At 34.3% G+C, this 12,833-nt stretch overlaps 1 protein-coding gene across 1 annotated transcript; it reads left to right on the forward strand.

The window, feature by feature from the left end:
* Positions 1 to 347: 347 nt before the first annotated feature.
* Positions 348 to 10,983, forward strand: LOC132115975 (ubiquitin-like modifier-activating enzyme 5). Its single transcript, XM_059524437.1, has 12 exons — positions 348 to 677; positions 793 to 838; positions 934 to 1,023; positions 1,282 to 1,391; positions 1,736 to 1,822; positions 1,915 to 1,999; positions 2,867 to 2,971; positions 3,156 to 3,283; positions 3,564 to 3,699; positions 4,080 to 4,155; positions 4,247 to 4,353; positions 10,846 to 10,983. The coding sequence occupies exons 1-12, from the start codon at positions 529 to 531 to the stop codon at positions 10,921 to 10,923; spliced, it is 1,197 nt and encodes a 398-aa protein (XP_059380420.1). The 5' UTR covers positions 348 to 528; the 3' UTR covers positions 10,924 to 10,983.
* The last annotated feature ends 1,850 nt before the right edge of the window (positions 10,984 to 12,833 follow it).

Consider the following 12,833-nt stretch of genomic DNA (forward strand, 5'->3'; position numbering starts at 1 on the left):
ATGAGAGAAAAACGTTATTATTTTCCAAAAACGAACAGCGTTTTTTAAGCTGTTACCATAGTAACATATTTATTCTAGCGGCGCGCGATTCGTAAGGAAGTTGTTCATTTGAATCGAATCTTAAAATTTATTTGTTTAAATGTGAAAATGCTTAGTATTATAAATAAATTGTAGTATTGTTAAATGTAAACCTATAAACAGCGACGAGTCGTGGCTCTAACTTGACTCTAAAAATGGTCGAACAAAAAGTAATAAACAGTGTATTTACAAGTGGCGTAGTGATTTGTTTTAACCAGTTCACTTAAACGAACGAACCGATTTGCGCGAATCATTCATTGGGGGAACTTTCGTTCCCGTGTACTCTGTTTCACTCCGGGCTCAATATCTAGACACACTCTTCCCCAGCTGGTTTCTAACAGTGCGGACGTGTAACATTACATTAATATTAATCTTTGCCTTGCTTTAACTTTCCCATCGGAAAATCATAACAACCCGTGTCTATCACAATATAAGATTTTTAAAGAAAATATGGCAACCGTTGAGGAACTGAAGCTGCGAATCCGTGAGTTAGAAAATGAACTAATTAAATCCAAACAGAAGCAAAGTGATGCTGAACATCACCTTAGACCAAAGATTGATCAAATGAGTGCTGAAGTCGTAGACTCAAATCCATACAGGTGAGCAATTTGACGCTGCTATGTTGATTTATAATCGATAAGACTTGTTTTTGAACATATGGAAGGCTAAATCGGTGCGATAGTCACTTTAAACATTATATTTAATACCTCACAGTCGTCTGATGGCACTCAAAAGAATGGGCATAGTTCAAGACTACGAGGTAAACACGTGTATTTATTATTTTCCTGACACTTGACAATTAACACTGCTCGTGTTCGTGTTGAGATGAGCTCTATCCCCTGCTGTCATCCTCAGAGGATCCGCTCGTATGCTGTTGCTGTGGTGGGAGTGGGAGGAGTGGGCAGTGTCACTGCAGAAATGCTCGCCAGATGTGGCATTGGTAAGGTAATGCACCTTTATCATCATTCCTCAATGCATAAGGACACATTAATCAGATATAAAGATTCACTGATTGGCCAGTCTATGTTGGTTGGTCTGCATTGTTAATGTTTTTTAGTTAAACTTGGTGCATTCTTGTAGAGTGTGTTGGCAGTCGGAGTACAGGAGGGAAGCCAGCAGCAGAACCCCCAGAGACATGCCTCGGCTCTGCGGTAGCAGACGCTCATGCCTCTTTTTGCTGTGTCTGTGATTTCTTCCCTGCAGTTGCTGCTGTTTGACTATGATAAGGTGGAGTTGGCCAACATGAACCGGCTCTTCTTCCAGCCACATCAGGCAGGGCTCAGTAAAGTTGAGGCTGCAGAACACACTCTTAGGTAACGGGGAGGTTAATAATCATCTTAACATATATATAGCAAGGAACAATCAGAGCATTTTCAACATTAATGATAAAAATAAATGTTTCTTGAGCATCAAATCAGCATGAGATGTTTCTAGTCAAGTCTAAAAGAAATAAAAGCATGACTCATATAACTGTTTCAATATTTTTAGAGAAATTGTAATTAATTTTCTTATGAAACCTGTTTTTAGTGGAATTCCACCTTATCTTTTTCTATTTTATTATAACAAACTGTGATGTGGATTAAAAGTTAAAAATTAAAAGGTTATTTTACAGCATTTTAGCAGATATTTCCCACTTGAATTCTGTTTTCCTGCATAGGAGCATTAATCCAGATGTTGCTTTTGAGAGCCACAATTACAACATCACCACAATGGACAACTTCACGCATTTCATGAACCGCATTAGGTGATCACTTTTTTTATTTTTTATGTCACAGTATGTTTTCCTTCTTATTTTCAATATGGCTGTAATAAACAATCTTTCTTTTGTGTTTTCAGTCACGGAGGACTCGAGGAGGGAAAGCCAGTGGATTTGGTCCTCAGTTGTGTTGATAACTTTGAGGCTCGGGTGGCCATTAATACGGTGAGTTTTTGGCATTAAACTGTAACAACTGTAACTTTTTAATATATAAATATTAATGCGTTCAAACGATAGATCACAATTAATCGCATCCAAAATAAAAGTTTTTGTTTACATAATAGATGTAAGTACTGTGTATATTAATGTATATATTTTCACCTTATTTAGAAAATATTTACTTGTATATACATTTATATATTTATATTCTTATATTTTATTTTATATATAAGTATATTTAATGTATAAACATAACATATTTTTCTTAAATATTTACATTTTTGTAGTTATATATACACATAATAAATATTAAGGCTGCTCATTATTCCCTTGAAATTGTAATTGCGATTATTAATTACGATTATCACAATTTACATTGAATGATGTTTATACCATTGATGCAACTGCATGCCATATTTTCTATGAAAATAAACAAGCTGAAAACACCTTAACTTATCGGATTGATTCTCTTTTTTAAATGATAAAAAAAGTACAAATATGAATGGTATTTTAATGTTATACTAAAACTAAAATTAAAACAAAGGAAAAACCCTTAAAATAGCATTTAGAAAGAAAAAAACATCTTAAGTGTGCAGAATTACATAGGTGGACTTTGAACGATTACGTAATTGTGGCATCTATAATTGTAATTGCAATTAGAAATTTGATTAATTGTGCAGCCTTAATAAATATACATGGTATACACACATTATATAAACAAAACTTTTATTTTGGATGTGATTTAATTGTGATTAGTCGTTTGACAGCACAAATATATATTTATATATATTTATTTATTTATTTAGAAAATATTAAATTACATTTTTTCCCATTTTCCCAGCAATTGCTTGCATGTTTGTTTCTCTCTACTAGGCATGTAATGAATTGGGTCAGATCTGGATGGAGTCGGGTGTCAGTGAGAATGCCGTTTCTGGACACATTCAGCTCATCATCCCTGGAGAAACTGCTTGTTTTGCTGTATGACACACTCATACTCCCTAAACACATGCTATCTTGAATATGAATTATGATCTTAACCATTTCGTAAGGCTGTAACCCTCTTCGTACGGTCTAGTTTCTGTGTCGTAATCTATAACACACCGGTTATATCTGGCAGATATCAGATCCATAAAGATCTGATCCAGATGTGTTTGTGTGTCAGTGTGCACCTCCTCTCATAGTGGCTGCAAATATCGACGAGAAGACGTTGAAAAGGGACGGGGTTTGTGCTGCCAGTCTGCCCACCACAATGGGAGTGGTCGCCGGGCTCCTTGTGCAGAACGTCCTGAAGTAAGACCTCACCACAATCTTGATGATTCAGTACAGTCTTAACCATGCTGTGCTTTTAAACTCTATAAAGCATATGGTATCATTTTGTATCCTATTTCAGTTTAGTTGCACTGAATCCTTTGTGTAGTGGATAGTAAATGCTGTAGTATCATACAAATGCACTAGATGGCAAAATAAAGCCATTTTTGCAACTTGAACCTTTCTAACTATCAATAGCCCTGTCAGTTCATCCAAAGGACTTTATAACACAGAGCCTGGAATGAAATTGTCTGTGCTATAGATTTCTGTTGGGGTTTGGGACAGTGAGTTATTACCTGGGCTATAATGCCATGCAGGATTTCTTCCCGAGCATGGCAATGAAGGCCAACCCACAGTGTGACGACAGACACTGCAGACGACAACAGGACGAGTACAAGGTGCACTGCTACAAATGCAAACATTAACACTCGTTTTTCTTTATTCCTGCTACACCTTGATAGTCAATCAAAGGGAGATTTAATGATTAATAAAATATATAATAAATAAATATGATTTAACCACAACATTGCTCATTCTGAAACCATTTTCCTTGATTCTGTTCATTGAAATGTGTAATTTATTTTAACTTCATATTCAATTTTAGTTCATTTTTTAATTTATCACTTTCACTGAACAGCACTTTTTAAGTTTAGAAAATTCCAAAATATTAAAAGCGGTTACTAAACAAGTGTTTTAATCATCGGTGTAGAAAAAGCATACTGTGACAACCAGTTAGTATTAATACTAGCAGTATATGATGTCGTATTGCTTCCTTCAGAAAAAAGAAGTAGAGCGGCCAAAGCAGGAAGTGGTACAGGAAGAAGAGGAAGTGGTGCATGAGGACAATGAATGGGGTTGGCATTCCACACACAGCACATTTCTCATTCATAAAACAGAAATCTTGAAATGTTATATAATTTTGTATGTAATGTTGTTTCGTGTCAGGCATTGAGCTGGTTTCAGAGGTGTCAGAGGCAGAGCTTCAGGACGCATCGGGACCGGTACCAGATCTGCCTGAGGGCATTACTGTAGCCTACACCATACCTGAGAAAGTACGACCCAATGAATTATTACATAACACTTTAGCTATTCAGAAGTTTTCCTGCTTTAAAAAAAAAAAAAAGATTTATTTGGCAATGAAGTTGCATTTTATAATATTTTAGTGCTGTCAAAAAAATCGCGATTAATCATATCCAAAAAAAAAAAATTTGTTTACATAATTCAGGGCTATTGAAATAGCGGCCCACGTGTCACCTGCGCCTCATTGTACATATGCCTTGAATTTATTTTGTGCTAATTAGTTTGTCCACAAGGTGGCAACACTAGTCCTGGCCATTGTTTCACACAGCCAAAAAAAAAAAAGGAAGAGATGCAACAACAATCTACCGAAGACCACAACATCAATAGACAGCAGTGGTGACAAGCGCTTGCGTGAGGGGGCTATAAGATATCCACAACTCTAGTTTAAACGAGTATAAAGACCGTTTTATAGGTCTTAACTTCTGGCAAGAAATAGCAGAAATAGAAAAATAGAGAAAACTTGGAGTATGCACATAAACATTGCGTGCTGTATACAAACGAACATGCAACAATACATTTATTATTCTGTGTTCATGTTAATTAATTAAAAAAAACAATCGTTCATGTTTTTGTTGCAGTTACATGACGTAGCGGTGTCTGACTAGGGGCGAACCGTGTTCTGCTGACATCATCGTTTCCGAAAATCTAGGGATTCGCTGTCCACACAAAAATGCAAGGGTGGCATTTTCAGATTTAACCACTCTGGGACCCGTTTTCAAAAATTATTGGTTTCACTCTCCCAAAACGCCGGATCTGCCTGGACGAAACGCCTACCGTATTTTTGGACTATAAGTCGCACCTGAGTATAAGTCGCATCAGCCCAAAAATACATCATGATGAGGAAAAAAACCTATATAAGTCGCACTGGACTATAAGTCGCATTTATTTAGAACCAAGAACCAAGAGAAAACATTACCATCTCCAGCCGCGAGAGGGCACTATATGTTTTCAGTGTAGACTACAGGAGCACTGAGCAGCATAGAGCGCCCTCTCGCGGCTGTAGACGGTAATGTTTTCTCTTGGTTCATGTCAAATTAATTTTGATAAATAAGTCGCACCTGACTATAAGTCGCAGGACCAGCCAAACTATGAAAAAAAAGTGCGACTTATAGTCCGGAAAATACGGTATATGATACAAAATGTATACAGCTAAACGTGTCTCCGTGTGGACGGGGCCTTAGTAAAGAGATGCTATTAACCCTTGTGGATTGTTCAAATTCCCTACCCTTTCGGTATGTTCGGGATGAAAACATCCACTCAATTAAACAGCTGTAAAAATGTATCAGGTTCATATTTTTTATTTTATTTTATTTTTTTTTGCATAAATCTGTTGATCAACTTTAGTCCTGATCAAAACTACCAAATGTTTTTTAAAAAATCCAAGATTTTAACTCTTTAATTGCCAAGTTCATGAATGATGTCACTGATTTGGGGGGAAAAAACACACAAAATGACTTATTTTCAATATAAAAGTAATTGTGGCTAGATTTTTTTTTTTTTTGGGCATGTCAAAGATTAGTAGCAACATTGGCTTTGATGCATTTTTAGTTTTTTGTGCAGCATTAGAATTAAATTTTTCTCCCTAATTTGTTGTTGGTGGCTGTTTTTGCCCCATTGACTTCCATTATAACGACATTTTTTGATTGCAAAGCCATGACACCATATAATCAAGCATTCTTGATTGTTTGTGGTTTTCCCTTTTGGGAAGAGGTCAAATTTGTTAGTTTTAAAGTTGATCACTAGGTGGGACCATTAACCCTTTAGATAAGCCTGTGCAAAAAAAGGCTTAGTTTCTGGCTTGTATATGGAGTTATATGGAGTATAACAGCAAATTATAATGTTTGTGTGTGTGTGAGATTCTTGATTGTTGGTGGTTTTCCCTGTTGGGAAGAGGTAACATTTGTTATTTTTACAGTTGATCACTAGGTGGGACCCTTAACCCTTTAGATAGGCCTGTGCAAAAAAAAGCTTAGTTTCTGACTTGTATATGAAGCTATATGGAGTATAACAGCATATTATATTGTGTGTGTGTGTGTGTGAGAAAGAGAGAGACAGTGTGTGAGAGAGACCTTTGCGCACTTACCTTGATGTATTTCAGAAAATCACAATGTACACCTCAGCTCTCGGAACTAAATGGAGTAAACAAAAGTGTATTTATGCACCTGCTGCCTTTTAATGGTGGTGAAAGTATTCGGTTGTTAAGTGATGATGTAAGAAGCGCTGTTTCCGGGTCCAGGCCTCAACTCGCTTCACTTGAGAATATGACCTCAGCAGCAGTTTATGAGCACTGTTTATTCATATTGATAATTTAAGTTGAACGCTTTCAAACTTACGATATACACTACAGTCTCCGTGCTCACAGCGTCCCAAACACAAATAATTTTTATATATTTGTTTTATTTTTTTATATTTTCATTGTCTGGCCATCTGGGACTTCGGTATGGAGTTAAAGGTTAAGATTATAACTTTTTCGCTAGTATTCTATCACATTGTGAGTTTATATTAGCACCTTTTGTTGTTTTCTCGTGGTAACTGATAGAGCATTTGGACACTGAAGCGCTGCTACGTGACATCAGACTTAACAAGCGAATAGACTAAACAAAAGCAAAGTACATGGATTTAAACACTTGCATGCCATCGTGCTGGATATTTAATGGTGAGAAGAGCAGCAAGCAACACGAGAAAGGGCTTGACTTGTACCAAAGTTTTAGAAATGATTATGTAGCTTGACCCCTCCAGCGAGCTGCAGCTTATTTGAAGTTGGTATTGCATTTTGGTTCATAATACATTATGTTCATAAATTTGATGCAAAGTAGATTTTTTTTTACAGGATTTTAAGGTTTTAAACTGGCTTTACCATCAAGAAAAGACAAGCATTTCACATATAGGCCATCTGTACTTTTCACCATCAAAAGGCAGCAGGTGTATAAACACACTACTTTTTTTATTGTTTACTCCATGTAGTTCTGAGAGCATGAGGTGCATATTTGGATTTTTTCAGATACTGTACATCAAGGTTAGTGCACAAAGGTCTCTCTCACCCCACCCCCCCCCCCTCTCTCTCTCTCTCTCACACACACACATACGCACACTATAATTTGCTGTTATACTCCATATAACTCCATATACAAGCCAGAAACTAGGCCTTTTTTTGCACAGGCCTATCTAAAGAGTTAATGGTCCCACCTAGTGATCAACTGTAAAAATATTTTTTTTTTACCTCTTCCCAAAAGGGAAAACCACAAACAATCAAGAATGCATGATTATATGGTGTCATGGCTTTACAATCAAAAAATGTCGTTATAATGGAAGTCAATGGGGCAAAAACGGCCACCAACAACAAATTAGGGAGAAAAAATTTAAATCTAATGCTGCATCAAAACTAACAATGCCTCAAAGCCAATCTTGTTACAAATCTTTGACATGCCCAAGACTGTGATAAAAGGTAAAAAAATATCCAGTCCACAATCACTTTTTATATTGAAAATATGTAATTTTGTGTGTGTTTTTTTTTATGAACTTGGTAATTAAAGAGTTAAAGCGTTAAAATCTTGGAATTTTTTTAAACATTTGGTAGTTTTGATCAGGACTGAGGTTGATTAATAGATTTATGCAAAAAAAATTGAAAAAAATATTTATCTGATACATTTTTACAGCAGTTTAATTTAGTGGATGTTTTCATCCACGAACATACCGAAAGGGTAGTGATTTTGCCCACAGTGTACCGTTGAGTTTTTGTAAAATTTCAAAGCATTTTCACAAAATATGGGTCAAAATAAGATTTGTCACCAAAAATCATTCCATTAGCTCAAACACAGAGAAAGTTGTGGCCAAAATAAGATTCAACTTTACCCCCTAGTGGACGAAAACGTCGCCAACAAAGCATAAGGGTTTAACACATTTAAAATATACCAGTTTGTTGACTCTACATCAATTTGAAGGTTCAAAATGAAATTGACAATATATTAATATACAATTAATCACGATTACTTACAGAAAAATGTGCAATTAATTAGTAAATTAATTGGCCCCTTCAATGAAATAGCTCTGACATAATATATGTCTGTGTACTGTGTGTATTTATCATATATATATATATATATATATATATATATATATATAAAAATACACAAATACACACACACACATGCATGCAAATATTTTTTATATTAAAAAATATATATTTTTATATTATATATATTTTTATATACAAATATTTATAAGTTCGTACATTTGGCCAGCAGAAACAACAATCAGCACACTGTTATATGCAGGGCTTACACCTCCTCAAAAAATATTTGGTAACACTTTCTATGAAGCCTGTATTTATAATACATTATGAGGGTATTCTTAAGGCATTATAATGAATGCATAATGCATTATAAAAAACCTTATAATATGTTGTATAATCTCATGAATATTCATAAGAACAGTTTTAATATATTATAATATTTACGTATTTGTGGTTATAGCTTTTAAGACTATGATGATTTATAACACAATGAACACGTTGCATCCACTTTTACAATGGATTATATTTCTCATAGTTATAATGTATTATAAGTCTCTTATCTTGCCATTTTTCTGATGCTACTTTACTTAAAGCGGTCAAAGACTTTTTTTTTCTTCTCTCAAACTGAAACAGCCATAAGATCAGATATCAGATCAGATGAATGTGTAATATGACACATTTGCTTTGAACTATTTTTATTGTAATATCAGTTTGATTATTCTGATGGTACCCTTTAGAGTACCCTTTACCAGTTTACAAGTATGTCAACTTATTCTACTATACTAGATTCTACCATTCTTGAGCAAATTAACTCTAATGAGGGTTAGTTGGCATGTAGCTGCAAAGTCGCTTATAGTCAATTGATTAAGAGGATAATCAAGATAAAATGTAACCATATAAAACATTGCATTTTTTACAGTTGGAGTATTAAGCTCACATCAATTAATTAATATTAGCTCCACAGAAACACTCAAATAACACTCAACAGCTAACCACTCACAAGCTGTAGTGAGATACTGTGCAGATCTTAAATAATGTCAAGATATGATACAGTCCATTATACTGTAAATGAAGTAGATTTAATATGGTGTTCATTGCGTTATACATAATCATACTCTTAAACTTTTAATCACAAATACATAAGTATTATGAACTATTATAATTGTTGTTATGAATATTCATGAGTTTATATGACATAAGATTTTTTATGATGCATTATGCATTCATTATAATGCCTTAAGAATACCCTTATAATGTATTATAAATACGGGCTTTATAGAAAGTGTTACCAAATATTTTATTTGATGCTATATCAGAGGGCATTAAAAAACAAGTGTAAAGTGCAAAACGTTAGAGACAAAAGCTCTTCCTCAGTGCCACATTAGTGCACACCTGCACCCATTAAAACATCAATATTCACCATGGACATCATAATATGCAAGCAGGCACAAAAAAAAGCACCATACAATACAGGTAAGACATTACCTTGAGGGTTCTGCAATGGGCTCTAAATTTCCTGAGTGTGCATGCCTGTTTATGGTCTATTTGGAAGAGAGATGCATTTGGGATAATAATCCGTGATGAAGTAACATTGTGTTATGGAAAACATATTATGTATTTTGTATTTATAAGGGTTCCAGGAAGAAGCTAGATGATTTTATCTTGCATCTTAATTTAAAGGATTCGATCAAATTTAATGCAGAAGTGGATACCGTTTCAGTATCTTTTCTTCATATAACAGTTTCTTTGAAATCAGGGTCCTTGATCACCACACTATATACCAAGCCTTACTGATAAAAACAGCATTTTGCACGCTACCAGTGCTCATCCTACCTATTTAAAGAAGGCATTGCCTTATACACAATTTCTCTGTTTAAAACTAATTTGCACGGTGAATTCTGAGTTTGAAAAACAGATTGTGGGAATGTATAAACCGTTTATCCTTAGGGGTAATAACCCCAACATCCTGGGAAAACAAAATGCATTTACCTGCTAAATAATTAACACTAACATTGAAATTTTGAGGACAGTAAAAAAAAAAACTTTTTTTTTTAGTAAGGTTGTTTTAAATGTATCAAAATTGACAGTTAGAACATTTGTTGCAAAATATTTTATTTCAAATAAATGCTGTTTTTTTACTTTTTTTTTTTTTGAATGTTAAGCAGCACACCTGTTTTCAACATTGATAATAAGAAATGTTTCTTGAGCAGTAGTTCCACATATTAGCATGACGTCTGAATGATCATGTGACACTGGAGTAATGCCTGCTGAGAATTCAGCACCTCACAGGAATAAATAACACTTTGAAATATATTAAAATAAAACCGTTATTTTAAAATGTAACAATATTAGTGTTTTTCCTATATTTTTGTATAATGTAGCCTTGGTAATCATTACCGTCTCTTGACTACCATGTCTGTGTAATATTCCATGTGTTCCTTCTTTTTCCCAGGATGGAGCGTCAGGGGAGACGGTGGAGGAAACCGATCAGAGTTTAGAAGAGCTGATGGCTCAGATGAGAAAGATGTAAGAGAACAACAAGCAAGAGGAAAGGGACATCCTTAAACTCAGAAAAAACTCTCCCACAGACACTTAAAACAAACTCATTATTAGAAGTACTTACACTATATAACATCTGAGGTCTCATACTAAACGAGTTTGGATTTAGTTTTTTTTTTTATTCTGTTTTTGCAAGCAGCCTGTAACACTCAAGATCTTTACAGGTTTACTTCAACTGAAAGTCTTAATTCTGCTGATCTTTAATTTCACAGTGTTTCAGAGTTGGCATGGAATGGTTAATAGAACAAATCAGAAAGAATGTTTTTTTAAATAGCTGTTGTTACCAGGAAATGGTTTTGTGACAGAAACTGATACGACTTCAGCCACAGATCTGAAAGTGTTCTTGTCATGTCTGAATGTGCTTGTGGAGACCCAGCCTGATGTTGTAAAGAACATCACACAAATATTTCAGATATCTCATCATTGGCCTGATTCTGACTGCTGTATTGAATGGTATAACATTGTAATAATGCAAATGAAAAAATAAATGTATTGGGTATTATATTCCATATTGCTTTTCCTGCATTTAAATTAGTAGTTAAATCTAAAGAAGCTGTAGCAATAGTAGTGAAATCTATTTCCCTCTGCATTGAGTAAAAACCTCTACAACTGTTATTTTCATTCAGTTATGCATTTATTGGTAGATGATACACAATATTTTGTGCGTGCATCATGTGCATTAGAAGAATTTGGGTATAAAGTACACTTCTTTTGGCAGTGTATAAAAGTCCTGGAACAAACTGTATGACAACAATGTGACGTAATACAAGCAATAATGGAAGTTTAGAGTAAATTATTAAATAATTAGCATGTTCTCTCAAAATGTAACAGTTCAAATATGATTTCTCTGCAAAAATGAGGAACACAACACTGAATCTGATTTAGCACCTTTCCAAACAGTTTTTAAACACCCATAAGTATTTGCAGACATTCAGAAATTAAGAGTTTGGCATTTGCACTATTTTGCATCCATTTAGTAGTTTATATTCCTTAATTATACGTGTCTCTCTAGTCTAAGAAAACAGGTAGACATCAGAACCAGACACATGTGATATGGCAAGGTATTGTACTTTCACAATTACCAAAAAAAAAAGAATTCCAAATACAAAAATATGGGTCGTAATATCATATGGATCTATCTTTTCAGATAAACAGTCATTGTAATAACTAAACTACATATATAGACACTGTCATTATGCATTACAAGAAGCATAATTATTGCACATGCTGTGTTCTGTGGTGTTGAGCCATTTAAACTCAAAAATGAGACCTATACAATTAATTAAATATTGAATACAATAATCTCACTTATTCTTGAACTGTATCTTGATATTGTTATAGTGTTTTGTATGGCTATGTACGTCAGCCTTCCTTTAGTAATACTTTGCAATTTACAACTGTTCAGCATTTAATGGGGATTACTTTGCATGACAGGAAGCAGGCCATAGACCAGAGGAAGGAGGTGAGACTCTGGACCACATATTTCACCTTTACAAGAAGGTATTTAGTCGATGTATTGCAATTTGAATTTCCATTATGCTTGACCTTCTGTTTACATATGCTGAAGGCAGCAGTGATAGAAACCTAAAAAAAACCTGCTAAAATTGGTCACACATCACTTTTTCCAAAAAGTTTTTATACCATGCAAGTGAAAAGTGCTCTGGAAGAAACTAATACTGACATTTTATAAAATACCAAGGTAAAATATTTCTTCAACCAACCTTTTGACGTGCTCAAGTTTATAATAATAATTTAAAAAAAAGTTTCTCAGTGATAATTGGAGTAAATGTTGGAAGTAAATATATAGAGAAAATGTAAGTAATATTTTGCATTGCATGAGCAATCATGCTTCATTACTATGAAGGCCTTTTGCTGTCTGAG

This window comes from Carassius carassius, chromosome 35, assembly GCF_963082965.1.
Source record: "Carassius carassius chromosome 35, fCarCar2.1, whole genome shotgun sequence".
NCBI classification, from domain to species: domain Eukaryota; kingdom Metazoa; phylum Chordata; class Actinopteri; order Cypriniformes; family Cyprinidae; genus Carassius; species Carassius carassius.